This window comes from Nanorana parkeri, unplaced genomic scaffold (assembly GCF_000935625.1).
Source record: "Nanorana parkeri isolate BGI_ZX_2015 unplaced genomic scaffold, ASM93562v1 scaffold296, whole genome shotgun sequence".
NCBI lineage: Eukaryota > Metazoa > Chordata > Amphibia > Anura > Dicroglossidae > Nanorana > Nanorana parkeri.
Genome location: NW_017306564.1, coordinates 251,377 through 271,046, shown reverse-complemented (window position 1 = coordinate 271,046; position 19,670 = coordinate 251,377). Strand labels below are relative to the sequence as shown.

Here is a 19,670-nt window from a genome sequence, read left to right as displayed (position 1 = left end):
CTCTCTACACACTGTTGTTGTACCAATCTGAAGGCCACACAAAGTTTGGAGGTCTAACTATTGACTCTGCAGACAGTTGGCGACTTCTGCCCACTGCGCTTCAGCATGCGCTGACCCTGCTCTTGTCATTTTAAGTGGCCTACCACTTTGTGGCTGAGTTGCTGTTGTTCCCAGTTGCTTCCACTTTGTTGTAATACCACATCAGTTGACCGTGGAATATTTAGTAGCAAGGAGATTTCACAGAACACCTGAATCCAATGATTTGCAGGGGTGTCCCAATACTTGAGGCATTATAGTGTGTGTGTGTGTGTATATAACAAAACTACAAAAATAATTGATACAGTTTGGAAATCTAAAAATGTCAGCCCTCTGTGACCAAAGTTGTTCGAAAAGGTTAAAGGCAATTTTCTCTCCCGTTCATTGAACGGCAACAGATCGTAGATCCTGAATGGTAGGGGTAATATCGCCACCTGCAGGAGAAGGACGCTAGGCACAAAATTAAAGACCAATTACAGCCTAGGGGCGGCCCTTGCCGGTGGCCAAACCCCCCACCTGCTTGGCTCTGGGGATCACTGTGCGGTCCTTGGAGGAGTTCGGGTGGCTTCTGAATTTGCGAAAGTCTTGCCTGGTGCCTTCACCATGCCTGGAGTATCTGGGTTTGGTTCTGGACACTGTCGCGGCCCGGGTCTTTCTTCCCCGGGACAAGCTCCTGAAGCTCCGTTCCAAGGTCCGGCTACTGAGGACTCGCCAGTGGTCGCCCATTCGGGTTTGCATGCGGGTCCCGTGGCGTCTGCCTCTGCGCCCCGATCTTCTGTCCCAGGATCCTGTGTTCCATCCTTCTTTACAGTCGCTGGCTTTGACGGCGTGGCTGGGGGTTGTCAGATGCGGTCATGTCCACTATGCTCAGAGCGCGCAGGGCGGTTTTCTAGAAGAATTTACCTTCGCCCGTGGAGGGCCTATTTTGCCTGGTGTGAGGCTGGGGCCCTGTCCCCGCGTTTCTTCATCAGCGGAATCCTTGCGTTCCTGCAGCGCGGGGTGGCTCAGGGTCTGGCCTTGAGTACTGTGAAGGGCCAAATCTCGGCCTTGGCGGTGCTTTTCCAGCGGCGTTTGGCGTCTAATGCTTTGGTTCGCACCTTTGTTCAGGGGGTGACACGCATTGCTCCCCCTGTCCGTGCGCCTTTGGTTCCGTGGGATTTGAATCTCGTGCTTTCAGTGTTGCAGGAATCCCCGTTTGAGCCTCTACGGGAGATTCCGTTTGTATCTTTGTCACAGAAAGTGGCCTTTTTGGTGGCCATCTCTTCCGTTCGGCGGGTGTCGGAGTTGGCAGCCTTGTCCTGCAGTCCCCATTGCTGGTTTTGCATCGTACGGGTCGGGCCGCGTCGACGGCTACCATCTCTAGGTGGATACGTACTGTTGTGACTCAGGCGTACGCCGTTAAGGGGCGTGAGCCTCCATTTCCTGTCACTGCCCATTTTACTAGGGCTGTTGGGGCTTCCTGGGCTTTCCGCCACGGGGCCTCTGTTTCTCAGGTTTGTAAGGCCGCTACTTGGTCTTCTGTTCACACCTTTGTTCAGTTCTACAAGGTGGACGTGTGAGCATCGGCGGATGCTGGTTTGGGGCGCAAAGTGTTGCAGGCGGCGCTTTGAGGGGTCTTTTGGGTGTTTTGTTTGTTGTTGCCCATCCCTCAGTGTGTTACTGCTTGGTGACGTCCCTACCATTCAGGATCTACGATCTGTTGCCTGTGTCCTTCAATGAACGGGAGAGAAAATAGGATTTTTGTACTCACCGTAAAATCCTTTTCTCTCCGTTCATTGAAGGACACAGGCCCCGCCCTCTTTATGGGGTGTACACTCCTAACTGCTTGTTACTAAACTGGAGACTTGTCAGCAGGTGGGGGGTTTGGCCACCGGCAGGGGCCGCCCCTAGGCTGTAATTGGTCTTTAGTTTTGTGCCTAGCGTCCTTCTCCTGCAGGTGGCGATATTACCCTACCATTCAGGATCTACGATCTGTTGCCTGTGTCCTTCAATGAACGGAGAGAAAAGGATTTTACGGTGAGTACAAAAATCCTATTTTTTTTTGTTTATTTTGAGCCCCAGACAGCAATAAAATCCTGTCAGTTTTTTTTTGTTTTTGTTTTTAATTTTCCCACTATACCAAACAGTAAAGTGACACTAAACTCAGGAGTTAAATCATAAAAATGCATTCAAGTACCCTAACTATTAACAAAAATGGTCCTGTAAAGGGTTTAAAAAGGGGGTTAGTATGTCCCATACTCGAAGCAGCCAGGGCAATAATACCTCGGCATCGGAGGTCATCCAAAGCTCCTCAGATACGTGAGTGGGTTAGTAAACTAAATTCTATAATGTGAATAGAGGAGCTTATAGCATGCTTACATAATAGACTCACCCAGTTTGAGGAGAGGTGGAAGCCATGGAGAGACTTCTCAAGTTCATTAGAGATAGAAGCTTATATATATTTCATAGCGATCTAGATTTAAAGTTTAAATATGCAAGCCATATATATATGGTGTTTTTTTTTTTCTCTGGACCAGGGAGGGGGGAGATAGTGCGAGGGAGGATAGTGGTTTTAAAGAGGAGGATAAAAGAGATGTGTATAAATGTAGGATAGTCTTTGCATAAGATATGAAATTACGGTGATGATGTATATGAATGTTTATGTATAATGTGTTTATAGAATCATGATGTAAACTGGAGAATGTTACAAAATAAAATAGATTAAATTTTAAGAAAAACTTAACAAAAATGTATCTTATTTGTATATCACTCAAGCTGTGGATCCTCAAACCATCTCTGAATTTGTGCCGACACTGTCCTTCCATCTGAAGGGTAGCTACTTTTGTTCCCCATGGTCCCTGTGTTGTGCTGTAAAGTAGCCACCGCTCCAAGCTTGCTCCCGTGATGGACTGCAATCTCACGTGTAGTTTATTAATTTGTATTAGAGATTGTAGTCCATCACTGCAGAACATTAGCAGCTATAAAGGAACACCAAACCCCAGCAATAATACATTAAACAGCCTGTATAATGTATTATTGCTGGGATTTGTTGTACCTCCTATAGCTGCTAATGTTCAGCAGTGTGCCGGTGTATTATACATTGGTTTTCTGCATTGCATTGTATTGTGCATGGTGTTCTGCATTGTATAATACAGTGACACACTGCAGAACACCAGCAGCTATAGAGGAACATCAAATCCCAACAATAATATATTAAACAGCCTGTATTATTGCTGGGATTTGTAGTCCTCTATAGCTGGTGGTATTCTCCATTGCGCTGTATAATGATTATACGGCGAAATGCAGAATACCAGCAGCTATAGAGGAACAACAAAGCCCAGCAATAATACATTATGCAGAAGGATGGAGAAGACCAGCAGCTATAGAGGAACAACAAAGCCCAGCAATAATACATTATGCAGAAGGATGGAGAAGACCAGCAGCTATAGAGGAACATCAAATCCCAACAATAATATATTAAACAGCCTGTATTATTGCTGGGATTTGGTGTTCCTCTATAGCTGCTGGTATTCTGCATTTCGCCGTATAATCATTATACAGCGCACTGCAGAATAACCCCAGCTACAGAGGACTACAAATCCCAGCAATAGTACATTATAGTATAATGTACTATTGCTACATTCCTCTATAGCTGCGGGTATTCTGCACTGCGCCGCTGTATAATGTACTATATTGCACACCACACTCTTTTTTACTTCCACTGCGCCATGCTTGCTCCTGTGATGGACTATAATCTCAATAGAAACTAGTAGTCCATCACTGGAGCCTTTTTTTTTATTGTTTTATTATCTGATTAACCGATTAATCGAACTTAATAATCGGCTAACTAATCGATTATGAATATAATCGTTAGCTGCATCCCTAGGTTTAAGGATGTACAGCTGAGTGATGCACAGATGAGCTAAAAAAAATTAATAGTTTAAGTACTTGAATGCAGTTTTGAGATTTAACTCCTGAGTTTAGTGTCACTTTTGAATAGTTACTTTTTGCATATACTTAAGGCTACAGAATTGCAGTAATGATATTAATTTATTCATGTGCTGGAAAAAAATTGCTGTGTGTGGATTGTTTTCTAATATAAATAAGTTCTCTTCACAGTTTATTTACATGCTTTTGCTTTCCTCCTTTTACCTTATGCATTTCTTTTGTGCATTGTGCTGCAGTTTTATTTCTTTTACTTCTTAGGTGCATGGGAATTCAAATGGCTGGAGCATCAGAGACATTGCTTATTGAAAATACTAGTTTAATGTTTTTTTTCCACTTAGCATCTTTTTTTTTTTCCCCCCCTCTCCTCTTTGCTATCTGCAGCAGACTGCTATGCCAGCAATCTCTGTTCTAGATTTGGTATGTTCTGTATTTTCTTTCGCTTTTCAATCATCTAGCTGTCTTTCTTCCCCCCTTTTCTCTTCTGTAATGTCACACTTTTTTTTTGTATTATTAGCTGTGCTGTCTTTGCTTTTGTCTTTTATTGTCCTGTTTTTGGAAGATATTATTCTTCTGTTTTTGTAGCATGCCTTGCCTGGAAGTAGTATCTCTAGTATCTTAATGCCATTTTGTTCTTTCATCTATTTATCTGTTTGTTCTTGTAGACATGTCTATGTCAGGGATGGGCAACTTCTTGTACTCGGCTGTGCCTGAAGCGAATTCTCTGATTTCTTTTCTTTTCTTTGACCCACTGTTGGTCAGCAGCAGCTTGATTGCCAAAGGTTGCCAATCCCTGTTTTAAATACTTTTGTTTTATGCTTACACTGTGTTTTATGTTCAAGCCACGGCCTTTTGGTATTTGGGACTGATCATGAAAAGCCAGTGGCTTTATTATTTTGTACAGTAACAAAAAGTACAGTTCTTGCCCTTAAACTGTGGACAGAAATTAATTTCACTGTCGAAGTATATTTACAAGTGTTAATAAAACATCTAGTTCTTCAGTGTGATTATTTTTGATAGAAGCAACATCTTCTGTTGGACGATACAAAGTAAGAACATAAGGGCTTTAATAATATTATAACCTACTGATTAAGTGATATAAGCAATTAGAACCTTGTCCAAAGGAACTTAGTTTAAACGGTGGATAATTAAATGATTGATAAAATTCCTCAAGGGTAATTAGTGACAGAATTGATACTTTTAAGTAAGCCAGGCTTTATAAAGCAAATACTGTATACAAATTTACATAGAGTTGGTTTGCATCTAGCAATGGGAATGATAGCTGAGAAAATGAGGTCCTTTGCTGGGCATTTTGTGACCCTCCAGATGTTGAGAACAATTGCCTGGCTACTATATATTGCTAGGAATATTAGCATTCCTCATAAATTAAAGTAGTAGTATTGTGTAACAGTCAAATCAGGATCAGAAAAAGCTTGGCAATTGTACCTCCTTGTCTCATTCCTTGCATTTTTTTTACGGTATATTTCCTTTTTCCTTCCAGTGTCTTTGCACATCTAACCAATCACCTGGCCACTGTGCATACTAATGATCCCCTAACACATGCAAATGATTACCATTTATGTACTATTTTCTTCACCTACCTGCTGTAATATAAAACATTTTATTATGGATTACATTGTGTTTATATATTTTACATATTACAATGAGAATTTGATTGTTTCTAAACAGCTACCAATTAATTCTAACTTCATGTCCAAAATTGGAAATCAGATCTTGAGAAGTTTTATATTTTTTGCTACCCTATTTTTTGCTACCTGTCTGGGCACAGACCCGATGCCTCGTATTTTTTTTTTCTAGCTCTTTTGAGGACATTTAACGATGAAGGTTGAATAAATTCACTACTAAACTAGGAAATTAAATTAGAAATACAAGTATTCAAAAAAAAAAAGACAAGAAGTAGTAATGGGTTTTAATAGGCGTCAGACTTTCATTACAATTTCATATAAATTTATTATCAAATTTCATAAAAATCCATAGATTACATTAAAATCATAGAAGCATGATTATTTCCTCATTTCTTGCCTGATTATCACATTTGTACATAGTATACATGATTACAATTGTCCATATATGTTTTTCATCTTATCTTATTATATTCTTTCCAATAATAATGATTCAGTGATTCATAAGTTTCCAGTGCGTTTCGCTCATGTGCTTCTTAAGCGAAATTGAAGCAAGAATCTAAAACCTGGGGATCAATTGCAAATCCATTTTCAAGATGTACAAATCTGATAATCAGGCAAGAACTGGGGAAATAATCAAGCATCTATGATTTTATTGTAATCTATGGATTTTTATGAAATTGTAATGAAAGTCTGACGCCTCTTAAAACCCCATCACTACCACTTGTGTTTTTTTTGGAATACTATGATTTAATAGGATGAGGTCTCAGGCCACGTGGAGATGATGGATCTGGGTAGTAAATATTAAATATAGAAATTAAAAATACAAGACAAACTCAAAATATACTTTTATAATAATGAGACTGGAGATTTAAAACTTTGCTGCACTTGGCAAGCCTTTAAAGCCTTCATCTAGGGTTTTCATCCAAAAGGCTTCAAAATCAATAAGACATGTTGATTTGGACCTTTAGCTATTTATGAGGATAATAATAAAGTATACAAATCACTCTCATATTTAGAATACCCAGGTCAGGCTTTGCAAAAGAAAACTAATTATTTAAGGTACATTTTATTTATTCACTGTGGGCAAAATAAAAAAAAAAAAAAACACGCGCACAGCAAGCTTTCCCTGCTTTAGGCCTCTGTTTGTCGGAGTGAAACCTTCCACTAAACCATTTGATAAGCCACTAACCCTCCGGAAGGAGCCATTGCTCTTTCTAATACACCTTTTTGGTAAATTGCAAGCTCATGAAGCTATGAATGGATTGAGATAAATGTGTGTAGGAGCCAAAAGCTCCACTTGCTGTGTTTGCACAATAATAAAATGCACTTTATCCAAGTAAATAGAAAACATATATTTTTAAAAATGTTTTTCCCCCCCCTTATAGCTGTATAATTAATGCTATGGGTTACTTGCAAATCTGTATTATCCTTATGAGCACTCAAGTATTGATTCAGTTGTTCTTTCAAAACATGAAATGATGTCACAATGGATGTTATCAGTTTTCCCTTTCTGTGCTGTTCCTTTATTCTTTTCTTCATCTGATATTTCATATCCAATGTAAGTTAATTTAGTTATCATTGCACTTATGTACCCACAATGCTATCATAACTGCCCTCTGTGCAGGAGCATTTTTAATTTCTTTAACAAATTGTAAGTAAATTATATCACAAAAAGAGCCACAAAGATCATTCAGGGAACCTTCACACAAGGAGCAAGAGAAAGGGACTTGGTACAAAAAAGGACAGAACTACAGGGGAAACTCGAATAATTAGAATATCGCGCAAAAGTTCATTTATTTCACTAATGCAACCTAAAAGGTGAAACTAATACCCTGTTTACCCGAAAATAAGACCTAGTTGTGACCATTCCCAGGGCCGGTGGTGGCATAATATTTTCTGAGATTGTGGATTTGGGGTTTTCATGAGCTGTAAGCCATAATCATCACAATTATGACAAATCACGGCTTGAATTATCTTGCTTTGCATGTAATGAGTATCTCATATATTAGTTTCACCTTTTAAGTTGCATTAGTGAAATAAATGAACTTTTGCACGATATTCTTATTATTCGAGTTTCATGTGTACTTAGGTAGCGTCATATTGATGTACTTTAGACCTGATTATAACGAAAAAAGTAGTAGGGTAAGGTGCTATAAAAGTACCAACAGGGCTCCTTTAACACCTGTATAACTGTAAATATTAAAAGAACTCATGTGAATAATGAGAGATGTTATATGAGGATGTAGATCGACTATAGGGTTGGGAAAGGGAAAAGAGATAAGGATAGGGAAATGTACGGCAGGGGAAAAGATGATGAGGGGGAAAAAGGGCAGGAAGTGAGAGGTTAGAAAAACCAGAAGGAAAAAAAAACAAAAGACAAAAACAGCTGTAGAGGGACAGCAAATGTTACCGCTCAAGATCCCATGATGCTCTTGTATTCCTCTGTCACTGTAAAATCGATTCAGTAATAGCAGGTGGAAATTAACCTGGACAAAGTGTCCTTAAGGGAGCTGGTAAGATCCGCTATATGTCTGATTGCAGGAGCATTTAAATCATCTTTTTTTTTTTTTTTGTCCATGAAGCTCAAAGTATGTACAATTCAGAAAGAATATAACTCGACCTAGGAGGTAGACATCCTTCCAAAAAGCCTCATACATAACCATTGGCGCACAGTAAAAAAAAATGCAAATCTAATATTGCGCAAGACAAAATCAAACATTGACAGCAGTTAAACATTTCAGATCGCCTTTAAAATATATAAACAATGAATCTATGAGACCAATGTAAGATCATGACTGCTACTACAACAATCCTGCACCAGAACTGCTATCTCTTTGACCAATTGAATAAACCCATTGTATATCCTCATGCTACGTTTAGGTGTGGAATAGAACAGAAGAAAGAAAGGGGTTTAAGGAATAGAGAATGAGAAAAAAAGAGGGAGAAGGTAAAAGCAAATGTTAGAAATCACAAAGAAAACAAGAGGGAACATTTGGATAGCAGAGGCAGGTTCTGCGTCAAAAGATATCTGACATTGAAAAATAACTTGGTAGTCTTGTGAATCTGCATCTTGAGACAGCATAGCTAAGGAGTATTCTTGGTAGTCTTTGTATTGCAACCAATAAAACCAGGTTTTGTGAAAGAGATCCGATCTACCTCTAATGCTAGCAGTAAGATCTTCCATCAACTTTGTGTAATTTACTCTAGAAAACCACTGGGAGAGCATAGGGGGTCTAGCCTTTTAAGAGAGCAGAAATACAGGCTTTAGCTGCATTTAAAAGGGGAACGGTCAACAACTTGCAAGAGCGAGATTTGGAAATTGGAGTGATGTGCAGAAGACAGGCCACTGGGTTGTCGGCAAGGTCAATGCCCATTAGAATGATATGGATGACTGCTAACCAAAAGAGTCTAACCATCATCAGGCAATCCAAAAATATATGCAAAATGTGACCTGGTGAACCAATACACCGCCAAAATTTATCATCAATTTACCCTTTATCTTCGGGTAGTACTAAGGCAGGGGTGTCCATTAGGTCGATCGCGATCTATGAGTCTTTTCCAAAGCTAATGCTGGTAGATCACGCTTGCAAGTCAGCTGTCTCAAACTCCCTCCCGTGGTGCTAGTGCGGCCAAATGTATTGGACACTGCAGACGTGGAGGGGCATACCATCCCATGGCATAGGTGTGACTAGAATACACCTGTACTTTGTATCCCACCCTATATGTTGCCGCTCTGCTCTGAAGCAGGACTGAATGGGACTGGGTGGACAGAGTTCGGTATGAAGGATGCCCAGACATTCCGGGAGGCAACAGCACAGTCATGAAGAGCCCAGGGAAAGTGATGGTGGCCAGGCCACGCCAAGCTCTACATTTACAGCGGATGCCATAGACAACAGTCAATGTTCTTCAAATCTGTTATTTCTGGGCCGTCTACACCATCTCTGACAGTACTGCAGTTACCACACATCCTTGCAACTGCCACTCACTGCAGGACAGACAATGCAGGGCATCATGGCAGTAACCAATGTCAACCACTTGATGATGAAGATATAGTGTTCACTGCTCTCTGCCGTTGATCAGTTGTATTTGCTCAGTCACTTTTCTGTACAAACAATTCTGCCATGCCACTGCCACATGTACAGATCTGACCACCTGTATAGACCCCCTATGTCCAGAAAATATTCCACGAATATTTTGTATATTTTTGAATATTTTGTCTACATTAGGAAGTTCCATGATATCAACACGTATTTTATACAGCAGGGGTGCCTAGCTGATAACATTGAACATCTGTATTCAAATCATTAGGTTTTTTCAATAGAAAGATACATGGAGTAGTCCCAGTAAACATTTTAATGTTTGTTTTTAAAAATAAAGGGTTTTTTTGTTGGTAGATCTCATTGAGCTCATCATTTGAAAAGTAGATCTTAACACATAAAATTGAGGGCACCCCCTGTACTAAGGTATCTAAAGCGATCTGTGACACCCCTCCATCCCAGCTGAATCTTTGAAATTCAAAATGTATGCGCTTTAAAAAGCTCTGAGGTATTAAAATGGGGAGTGTTTGTAGTAAATACAAAAGTTGTGGTAAAACGTTCATTTTTAAAGGCATTGCACCTACCAAACTTTTGTCAGGAAACCAAGCCCTGCTTAAGTTTCAGTAGGAACGGAGTGAAGTTCAGCTCCTCAACATTCCCTAGGTTTGCTGGGATGTGCACACCAATATACTTAATGGAAGTCCAGGACCATTTAGATGGGAAGGAATGCCCCAGATCATGAACAATCCGTGGTGACAAAGTGATATTCAATGCTTCTGATTTTTGCTACTTAATTTTGTAATTGGACAAAAGATTAGTAAATTCTCTATTGTGTCGCATAGAATAGCATAAGCTGCATTAGCTTTCACTTTGTGTACTGAGGAGCGAATGGTCAGACCATGGCTATTGGGGTTCGCATTTATCATCCGGAGAAAGGGCTCCAATGTAAGGATAAAGATAAATGGTGTGAGTGGACAGCCTTGGGCAATCCCATTGATACACAGCTTAAGGAGGAAGGTATCCACAGTAATAAAGCCATCCTCCCATACATAGACTGAAAGAGGACTACCAGATTAGGCACAGATAGCGCCTCTAAGTCAAATGCATCAAACAAAATAAAAATAAAAGTGTCAAATATTCAAGGCTTAAAAAAAGAGACGTACTGTTAATACAGCAAAGACTAAAAGCTCAAACCTGAATTCTATTAAAGTTTTAAAGAACCAGAGCATTAACTGCGGGACTATACTTTTATACATGTTCTCACAGTGTAGCAGGGAATTGCTAGGGTAATTGGTGACGGGAAAAGGGTGGAAAATGAGGGAGGTCTATTAGTGGGTCTAAATCTATACTGGGATCGGAAGGAGGGATTCATGGAGTTAGCCAGGTAGAGCCAGTAAGTTATGTGTATAACCATATATACGAAGCGGAATGGAGAGACTCGGGGGAATCGATGGGTCATAGAATCTAATTATATAAACCTGTTTGGGGATAGGGACCTTCAGCTTGGCATTTCATAACCAGTAGTGGCCAGAATAAATGAGTGCAAGTCAGCTTTATGATTAATAGATGACTCTTTTTTTAACAGTCACCTCTGGGGATGAATAAAGTGCTTTGATCCTTGCCTGCATGGGGGGGCGGAAGGAACCAATATACTAAAGTCATGTCTAGGAACTGTCAATTGACTTTCTTCATGTCTGTGGAGTGTAAAGTCCTCACCGCATTGGCAAAGGCAACAAGGTCCAGGGTTCTGACTGTTTCATCCAGATGCATTATCCCTGTTTGCAAGGATCTTTGCAAAGATTTTGATGTCGCAGTTAAACAAAAACATGGGGCTATAATCAATGCACAGTCAGGTTTTTTCCTCTTTTTGGGTATTACTGTGTTATGGGAATGTAGTGCATCAGAAGGAGGTTGGGGGTGCCCATTTGTACTTGCATTGAAGGATTCCAGAAAATGATGGGCGAGCGTTTTCAAGAAGGTTTTGTGATATGCAAGTGGAAAACCATCCTGGCCAGGAGCCTTGTTCAGCTACATGCTAGCCACGGCTGTGCCAAACTCCTCCCCAAGAACGGGGCCATCAGACTTTCAAAATCTTAACCTGAAATCAAGGTAAGGGAGGATCAGGCAAGATAAAGTCGAATTGCCTTCGTGTACTCCATATCTTGCTGATGCAAGTGCCATAAAGGTAGTTTGTTGAGGTCAGTATAAAACTGACTGCTTCTGCTATGGGGTTGACTTCTGAGGTAAGCTCTCCTGTTCAGGTGTTAGTTCGAGGTGAGTGTAAAAGATTGGCCAGGGGACAAAATTAGTGACAAAATTATAGAAAGCGTGTTTCCCTTGCAGGAGGACCTGGATAAAATAGGGGAGTGGGGAATACTATGACAGATGAGGTTTAATGTCGATAAATGCAAAGTAATGTACTTTGGACATAAAAATAAACAAATAGGCTATACAATCATGGGTATGCCGCTAGGGAAGTCAGAAATACAAAAATATTTGGGGGTCATTGTAGACCACATACTGGTAGCTTGCAGTGCCAAGCTGCGGGAAACAAAGCTAGCAGTGTCTTGTCCTGTATTAAGAAGGGGATGTATTGCAGGGACAAGTCTATAATTGTGCCTCTATATAGATCGTTGGTTCGGCCACATCTGGAGTATGCGGTCCAGTTTTGGTCGCCGGTACTGAGAAGGGATGTCCTTGAACTGTAGAGAGTCCAGCGGAATGCAACAAAACTAATTAGGGGAATGGAGGACCAGAGCTATGAGACCAGGCTTCTGACCTTAAACATGTTTACGCTGGAATTAAGGAGATTAAGGGGGGATATGATTTTCATGTACAAGATGTTCAATGGTGACAGCAACATTGGCAACAAACTGTTTGAGATTAACTCCATTAAAAAGACTAGAGGCCACCACCTAAAGTTGGTGGAGAAAAAGTTCCAGCACAGAGGGTTCTTTACAGTAAGAGCGGTTAAGGTCTGGAACTCACTGCCATCGGCAGTGATTTCAGCCAAGAGTGTAGATTTGTTCAAGAAAGGTTTGGACAATTTCTTGACAGGACCGTAATATCCAGGGATACCAGTATCCCTAAGAATGAGATGATGCGTGGACCTACATGGGTTGGACTTGATGGACGTATGTCTTTATTCAACCCCAAATACTATGTAACTATGTAAGTAAACGGGCTGCCCCTCCTATGGGTCTGGGACTGGCTTCTTGGGTGTCCGTGGGAATCTGAGAAGAGGTTGACGTTCACCGATTTCCTCCCCGCACTATGGGATCGGGAGCAACGCATATTGCATCACTTTCGGTCCTATAGCTGTCAGGCTTCTGAAGTGATCTGCACTTCAATAGCTTATTTAAAGTGTAAAGGTAATACTAGGGGTCTTTTGGATCCCCAGCATCACCTTAAAGAGTACCTGTCTTCACCATTCTATCACATGGGGGGCTTGTAAGCCCCCCTTTGTGATAGCAATTAAAGTTTAAAAAAAAATATATATATATATATAAGAATAACAGTTTTTTTTAAATAGTATCAAATGAAATAAATGTAAAAATATTTTTTTTAAATGTTTAAAGGCCTCCGTGAGCACACACGTCATAATGTCAACACGTTTTGGGATGTGCCTACGTATGAAAATGACGATCGTGATATACATGTTGGATACCGATGCACATGCTGGAGTGAGAGCAATAATTCTAGGGCCAATATTTGTGCATATCTCAAAACTGATTACCTGTAGGACCTTTTAAAATGTCGTCAATTGGCTTTGTGGGGTACTGAATTTTGTTGCCATTTCACGGACGCACACCATTTTTAATTTGGGCATGTTGGGTATCTATTTACTCATTGTAACCATCTTTTATATTTGATTTTAAACAAAGAGGTATTTTATTGTGTTTTGAGGCACTAAATTTAACTTAAGTGCATTTTTCACTAAATTTCTGGGTTTGATAATAAGTTGTGCTAATATCGTGCAACATAAAATTTTGCAACTGCCACTATTTTATTTTACAGGGTCTTGGCTTTCAGCAAATATATACTAACTGACAGGGTTAATCACAAAAGGGTGAAGAGTTTGGAGAAGGCAGGAGAAGTGACCAATCTAGGACAACATAGCTGAACTGGAAAGTTAGCTGAATTGGAGTATTTTTGCAAATCTACTTTTTTGGCCTAGATTGCTCACTTCTCCTGCCTTCTCCAAACTCTTCACCCTTTAGTGAATAACCCTGTTAGTCTTGAGTAAGTTTTTTTTTGCTATGGGGGAACTTTCCATTCCCTTAGATGCAACAGGAAGTTAGTGGATCTCCCAAGATAAGCATTCCCATCTTGGACAGTTGACCAAAAATAGCCTAAAACAATACCCTAAATACATTTTACAAAAAAATAGGCTAAAACCATATACTAATAATAAAATTAAAAAAATCCCTAAAACTAATGAGCAAATGCTTGATTTGCACAGAACGAATGTTCATGCAGTTTTTGCTGGATTAATAGTTATGCAAATGTTTTATAAACAGATGCCTTAAAGTGGAACTCATGTGTTCAAAAAAACCAACAACGGCACCTTTAGAAATGTTTAGTAATGACAATCTACAAGCAGATACTTCTAGATAATTGCAGGCTTTTTATTTTTTTGCATACCTTTTTATTTTTCCTTTCTCCCCTAGTTGTCTGCAGTGGCAATTTTAACTAAGGAAATGTTACTATATCTCTTTACTTCCTGTAACTCTGGCACATGTGACCAGGACATGTGACCATGCACATCTCAGGGGAGGAAAATACCTTTCACTGAGATCTCATGAGATCACAGATACAATGTTCTAGTAATGCACTGCTGATGTAACCTTCCTAGGATGCAGTGCTTGGGCACAATGACATAATTTGTGGCCAAAGTGTAGCAGGAAGTGGAAAAGTAAAATAAAAATATGTTTAGCTAATGAATGTAAGATGATTTCATATCAGCATGCAAAGCTGTAAGCTGATGTGATTTTTAATTTTTTTTTTGTCAAAGGGGGTAAAGGTCCATTTAATTTTTACCTCAATTATTGAATCAAATCTACATTTATATTGCTTCCAAATTGGTATAGCATAACTTCAGCATATAATGATCCAGATAAAGCCAAGCTCCCAATGCAGCTTTTTCAATCAAGCAAATAGTTGTAGAAAGGATCACCGTAGTCTGCCTTCAGCTGTAACAGTCAAGCAAATAGTTTCAATAAATGTCACTGCGATACTATACATGTGGTCCCTTTTAGCAATCAACACTCACATTTTTTGCTACTGGTAATTCATGCAGACATAATATCCAGAATTAGACAAAAATAAAAATGCATTTTTCTATTTTGACCAATGTTTAAATAACAAACAAATCATTTTACTATAAATAAAAGTACACATTTTATTATTTGGCCCATTAAAAAATGACACCTAAATAATGTTTCTGGTTCAAGGCATGAAAAAGTTAAGGGGGAAAAAATGTTTTTTTGCAACTCTGAGAAAGAAAAAAAATATTTAATTAGGACTGATAAGGGTTAATTAGGGGTGAAATAGGAACATGTGTGATTTAAAGTTGTGTTTTTTTTGTTAAGGTAACTGGTGTCATGCAGATCAAATGTCAGATGATGATCATATCCCCTCTCATTCGCATCTTCTAAAGTGAGAACATATTCAGTTTTAGCTACTCCCTTTAATCATGGCTGAGGTCCTCCATTCCTAATCAGTTTAGTTGCCCTTCCCTGCACTCCAGTTCCCCAACATCTTTTGTGTACTGTTGCCCAAAACTGAACTGCATATGAGCTCTCACGCTCGCTCTTGCCCTTTCTTTCTTTCTCTCTCGCTCTCTCTCGCTCTCCTTTCTCTCCTCCTCTTCCTCTTCCCCCCATACCAGATGTAGCAGAGCATCCCCAAAACATAACCAGGCCTCCTACCTGTTTCACAGTAGGTTCAGCGGTTTTCTTTAAAGACTTTATATCTTTGCCTGTGAACATATAGCTAATGTAACTTGTAAAAAACCACCACTTTTGTCTTCTGTCCAAAGAACATTATCCCAGTAGCATTGTGGCTTGTCAATGGGCATTTTAGCTCAATCTAATCTGCCTTTCTTATGTTTTGTTTCAGTAGTTGTGTTCTCCTGGGTCATCTTTTCTTATTTTGAGCCCACTGTTGCTCAAATAGCAATAAATGGTGCATCAGACACTGATGTACCTTGACCTTAGAGTTCAGCTTGTATCTCTTTGAAAGTTTTCCTTGGTTGTTTGTCTACCATTTGCCCTGTCCTTCTGTTCAGTCTGTGGTTGATTTTCTGCTTGCGGATAAATTCCCTTGGACCTTTTAAAATGCTCAAATATATTTAGAGCTGTAGTCACTGGAGCATCAGTCTACCTGGAGATGGTCCAGTGTACGCGTTGAAACCTAACTTGTGTTCTTCAATCATTGTTTTTAGAGGTGCACCGAAATGGAAATTTTAAAACCGAAATAAAAAAAGTCAGGCTGAAACCGATAACGAAAATGTTTTTTTATTTTTTAAAAAAAATTAAATATTTTATTTTTATAAACTTTTTAATTTTTATTTATTCATTTTTTATTAAATATTTTTATTTTTTACTTTACTTTTAGGGGCTTTGGAGAAATATTAGGGGTCTAAACAGACCCCTGATATTTCCCTTTTTAAAATAGAAAAAGAGATTGAGAACACAGTCCTCAATCTCTTTTTCTGTGTCCCCTGTTATCAATGAACAGGAATCCTCTGAGTGTTCCTGTTCATTGATAACATGAGAATATTGTTTGTTTACTATAACTACAATTATGAATGAATGGGGTGATGTAGATCACTCCCATTCATTCATAATTGAGGATATAGTTAACATACCATATCCTCAATGATTTACACACAGTGTGTGTGTGTACCTGAGTGTGTGTACCTTGCTTTTCTCTTTGACACGCTGTGACAGCCGCCCCCACACTGCTCTGCCGGACTGTGATAGGCGGCTGAGCGGTGTGGGAGGAGAGACGCCGGCCGCTCACAGCGTTCTCGTCCTGCAGCACTAGGCCGGCTGTCATTTTTTTTTCTCCCCGCTGGAACGCAGAGCAGTGCCTAGCGGGGAGGAAAGAAACCAGGGATGCGCCGATGTATCGGCCGAAACATGGCTCTTTCGGCATTGTGCCAAAAGTGCCATTTTTCGGCCGATTGTATTGGTGCATCCCTAATTGTTTTTGTATGTAGACGCACCTGACATATTTTTGTTAGTATGTGCATGTACACAAGGGTGGGGGACTTTAAAGAGTTTTGGTGGGTGTATTTTACATTTATGTTACCTCTAATGTCATCTTTGCACTTCATTGAAGCTGATCAAGCGCAGACTGTGCTTGATCAGCTTCATCCCCAGCCAAGGCAGTAAGAGATTGAAAACTCAAACTGGAAATTGTTACTTCTCGGCTCATTCAGCAAGGAGGAGGTCAGCGAATGGCTGTTCGCTGGTCTCCCTCCCCTCTCAGCCACCACCTGCCATGCCGGTCCTGCCTGAATCAGTTCAAGACATTCGGCTTTATCATGTAAGCCATCTGCTTAGAGAGCCCCACTGCTCTTGCAGACACCTGGAGCTTTCTCCATTTCAGTTCCTCGGACCCTTCTTGGGCACTAAGTATCTGCTCTCAGTCTCGCCTGACATGGTGTCATTTGTACTTCCACTAGCGTCACTCCACACAATGCATTTTTTGCCTTATCTATATGCTCTCTTGTTCTATTTGGTAATGTAACTTACTATATTGTTATGGTTGAACTGCATTTTGTACTTGAACTTCTTTTTTAATTTAAATAAAATATTAAAATGGAGTGTCCCACTGTTATTACAGCCATGTTCCATATGGCAACAGGGAAAAGGATAAATAGGCTGACTGATGCTAATTAACGAAAAACAGTTTGAAATTTCACTATGATCCAATTATAAATGTTTTCTAGGGGTGCCAACAGTTCTGTCCAGGCAAGTTTAGAATATCTTTGTAGAATAAGCATTTATCTCTTCACACTTTTTGTTTTACTCCATGGCATGTTATACACTAGGTAATTGGATTTAATCCTTTTTCAGGAGGAATGAAGCATTGCTTAAATGACACTAAACTCAGGAAATTAAATCATATAAATGTACTCAAGTACCTTAACTACTGACAAAAATGTTGGTTATTTGTCCATCACTCAGCATGTCTGAATTCATGATGACTAGGTAGCTAACTAAACGCGAGATTGTAGTCCATCACGTGAGCAAGCTTGGAGCGGTGGCTACTTTACAACACAGACTATGGGGCTACTTTACAACACACTCAGTGACCATGGGTAACAAAAGTAGCCACCCTCCAGAAGGAAGGACGGTGTCAGCAAAAATTCAGAGATGATTTGAAAATCTACAGTGATAGACATGCTACATTTTTGTTAATAGTTAAGGGACTTGAATGCATTTTTAAGATTAAGGCCTCATTCACAGAGCGTACAGTCGGGCCATACAGGTGCATGGCCGTACCTGGCCTTTCCCGGGAAGGACAGGTGCTGTGTGTGTGCTTGTACATAGCAGCCTGTTCTTCTCTATGGGAGGACACAGCCATACGCTCACCCGAGCTGCACACCCGCACGAATGTGCGGCTCGGGTGAGCGTACGGCCGCGTCCTCACATGATGAACAGGCTGCTGCGTACAATCACATGCAGCACCTGTCCTTCCCGGGAAGGGCCCGATACGGCCGTCCACGCCGCACGGATCTGTGCACTTGGTGAATGAGGCAGTGCTGTGACGGTTGTGATTCATTTTTAAGCATTTCACCCCCCTCTCCTCTGTATGTCCACTTTGTTCTCTCTGCTCTAACCTGTATATTAACACCCTCGGCTCCCTAATTCTGCACCTCTTTACATTAAACTGAAAGATGGCCTGGACAGGAAGGAGGTGTTGAATTTAGGTCTTGAAGTGGTTAAATACATCAAGTTTGTGAATAAGGTTCAGGAGGGAAGGGTTTTCAATATGAAGCTAAGCTCAAGGACAATGGGAAATGATCTCACACTTTAAAGTTTAGAAAAAGAATGTTTTATGTTAACCCTTTCGCTGCCAAGCCCTCCGGAACATTTTTGAAATCAGCTGGCCAAGCCATTTTTGCATTTTTTGCAATTTTTTCCTATTGATTTGATTTTCAACTGCTGGGTTGCCAGTGTTTGTAAAAGACCCCCCAAACCATATATTTTCTGAAAGCGCAGGCCCGGTAGAATAAAAAGATGGTGATACTAAATTTGTAGGCCCTGCGATAATTGCGCAAATGTTTCTCAAATATTAAACCGATAAAAATACACAATTCAATTGATAAAACACCCTAAAATCAGTATCAGCGCACAAAAAAAATTTCTGACTAAATCTAAAAGATAAAACGGTATTGAGTTAATAACAAATATTTGCAAATTTGAAATTGCGCCTTTTTGCGAAAAGGTAAAAAAAATTACGGTACGCAAAACTGTAAATAAGCGACTTATGTTAAAAAATAGTTTTCACGCTGTGTTGGTGTTTGTGTTGTGATAAAATGATACAAGCGTATATTTATTGCAACACAAAGATCACAATGCGCTGCCACAGTTAATTAAATTTTTTTTAAAAGAAAAAAATACATTAAAAAAATCATGCACTGCGATGCGTTCTAACAACGCACTGCAGCGCATGTGCATGGCGTACACCTCAATATGTGTATGTTATGTGGGAGGAGGGAGGGGTTGTGCTTTTTTTATTATTTTTGTACACATTTTTTTATTTTACATTTTCTATTTATTTTTTACATAATTTTTTTTTACATTTTCTATTTTTAAATTTTTAATTAAATTTTTTTTTTACTGTTGGGGGGCTGCGGCGAAATATCTGGGGTCTAAATAGACCCCTGAACTTCCCTTTTGAAATAGAAAAAGAAATTGAGGACATAAGTCCTCAATTTCTTTTTCTGCAGCCCCAGCACACAATGAATGGGAAGCACTCAGTACAGAGGCTTCTCATTCATTTACAAACT

General features: G+C 39.8%; 1 protein-coding gene across 2 annotated transcripts in view; it reads left to right on the top strand.

Annotated features, from left to right (window-relative positions):
- AFDN (afadin, adherens junction formation factor) overlaps positions 1 to 19,670 on the top strand; it is a 253,318-nt gene that overhangs the window by 212,719 nt on the left and 20,929 nt on the right. Inside the window, exon 31 of one of the 2 annotated variants that reach the window (XM_018557709.1) lies at positions 4,345 to 4,380. The exons of the other annotated variant lie outside the window; for it this stretch is intronic. Within the exon in view, the coding sequence (XP_018413211.1) occupies positions 4,345 to 4,380 (36 nt within the window). The remainder of the gene's footprint in view (positions 1 to 4,344; positions 4,381 to 19,670) is intronic. 2 annotated transcript variants of the gene reach the window in all.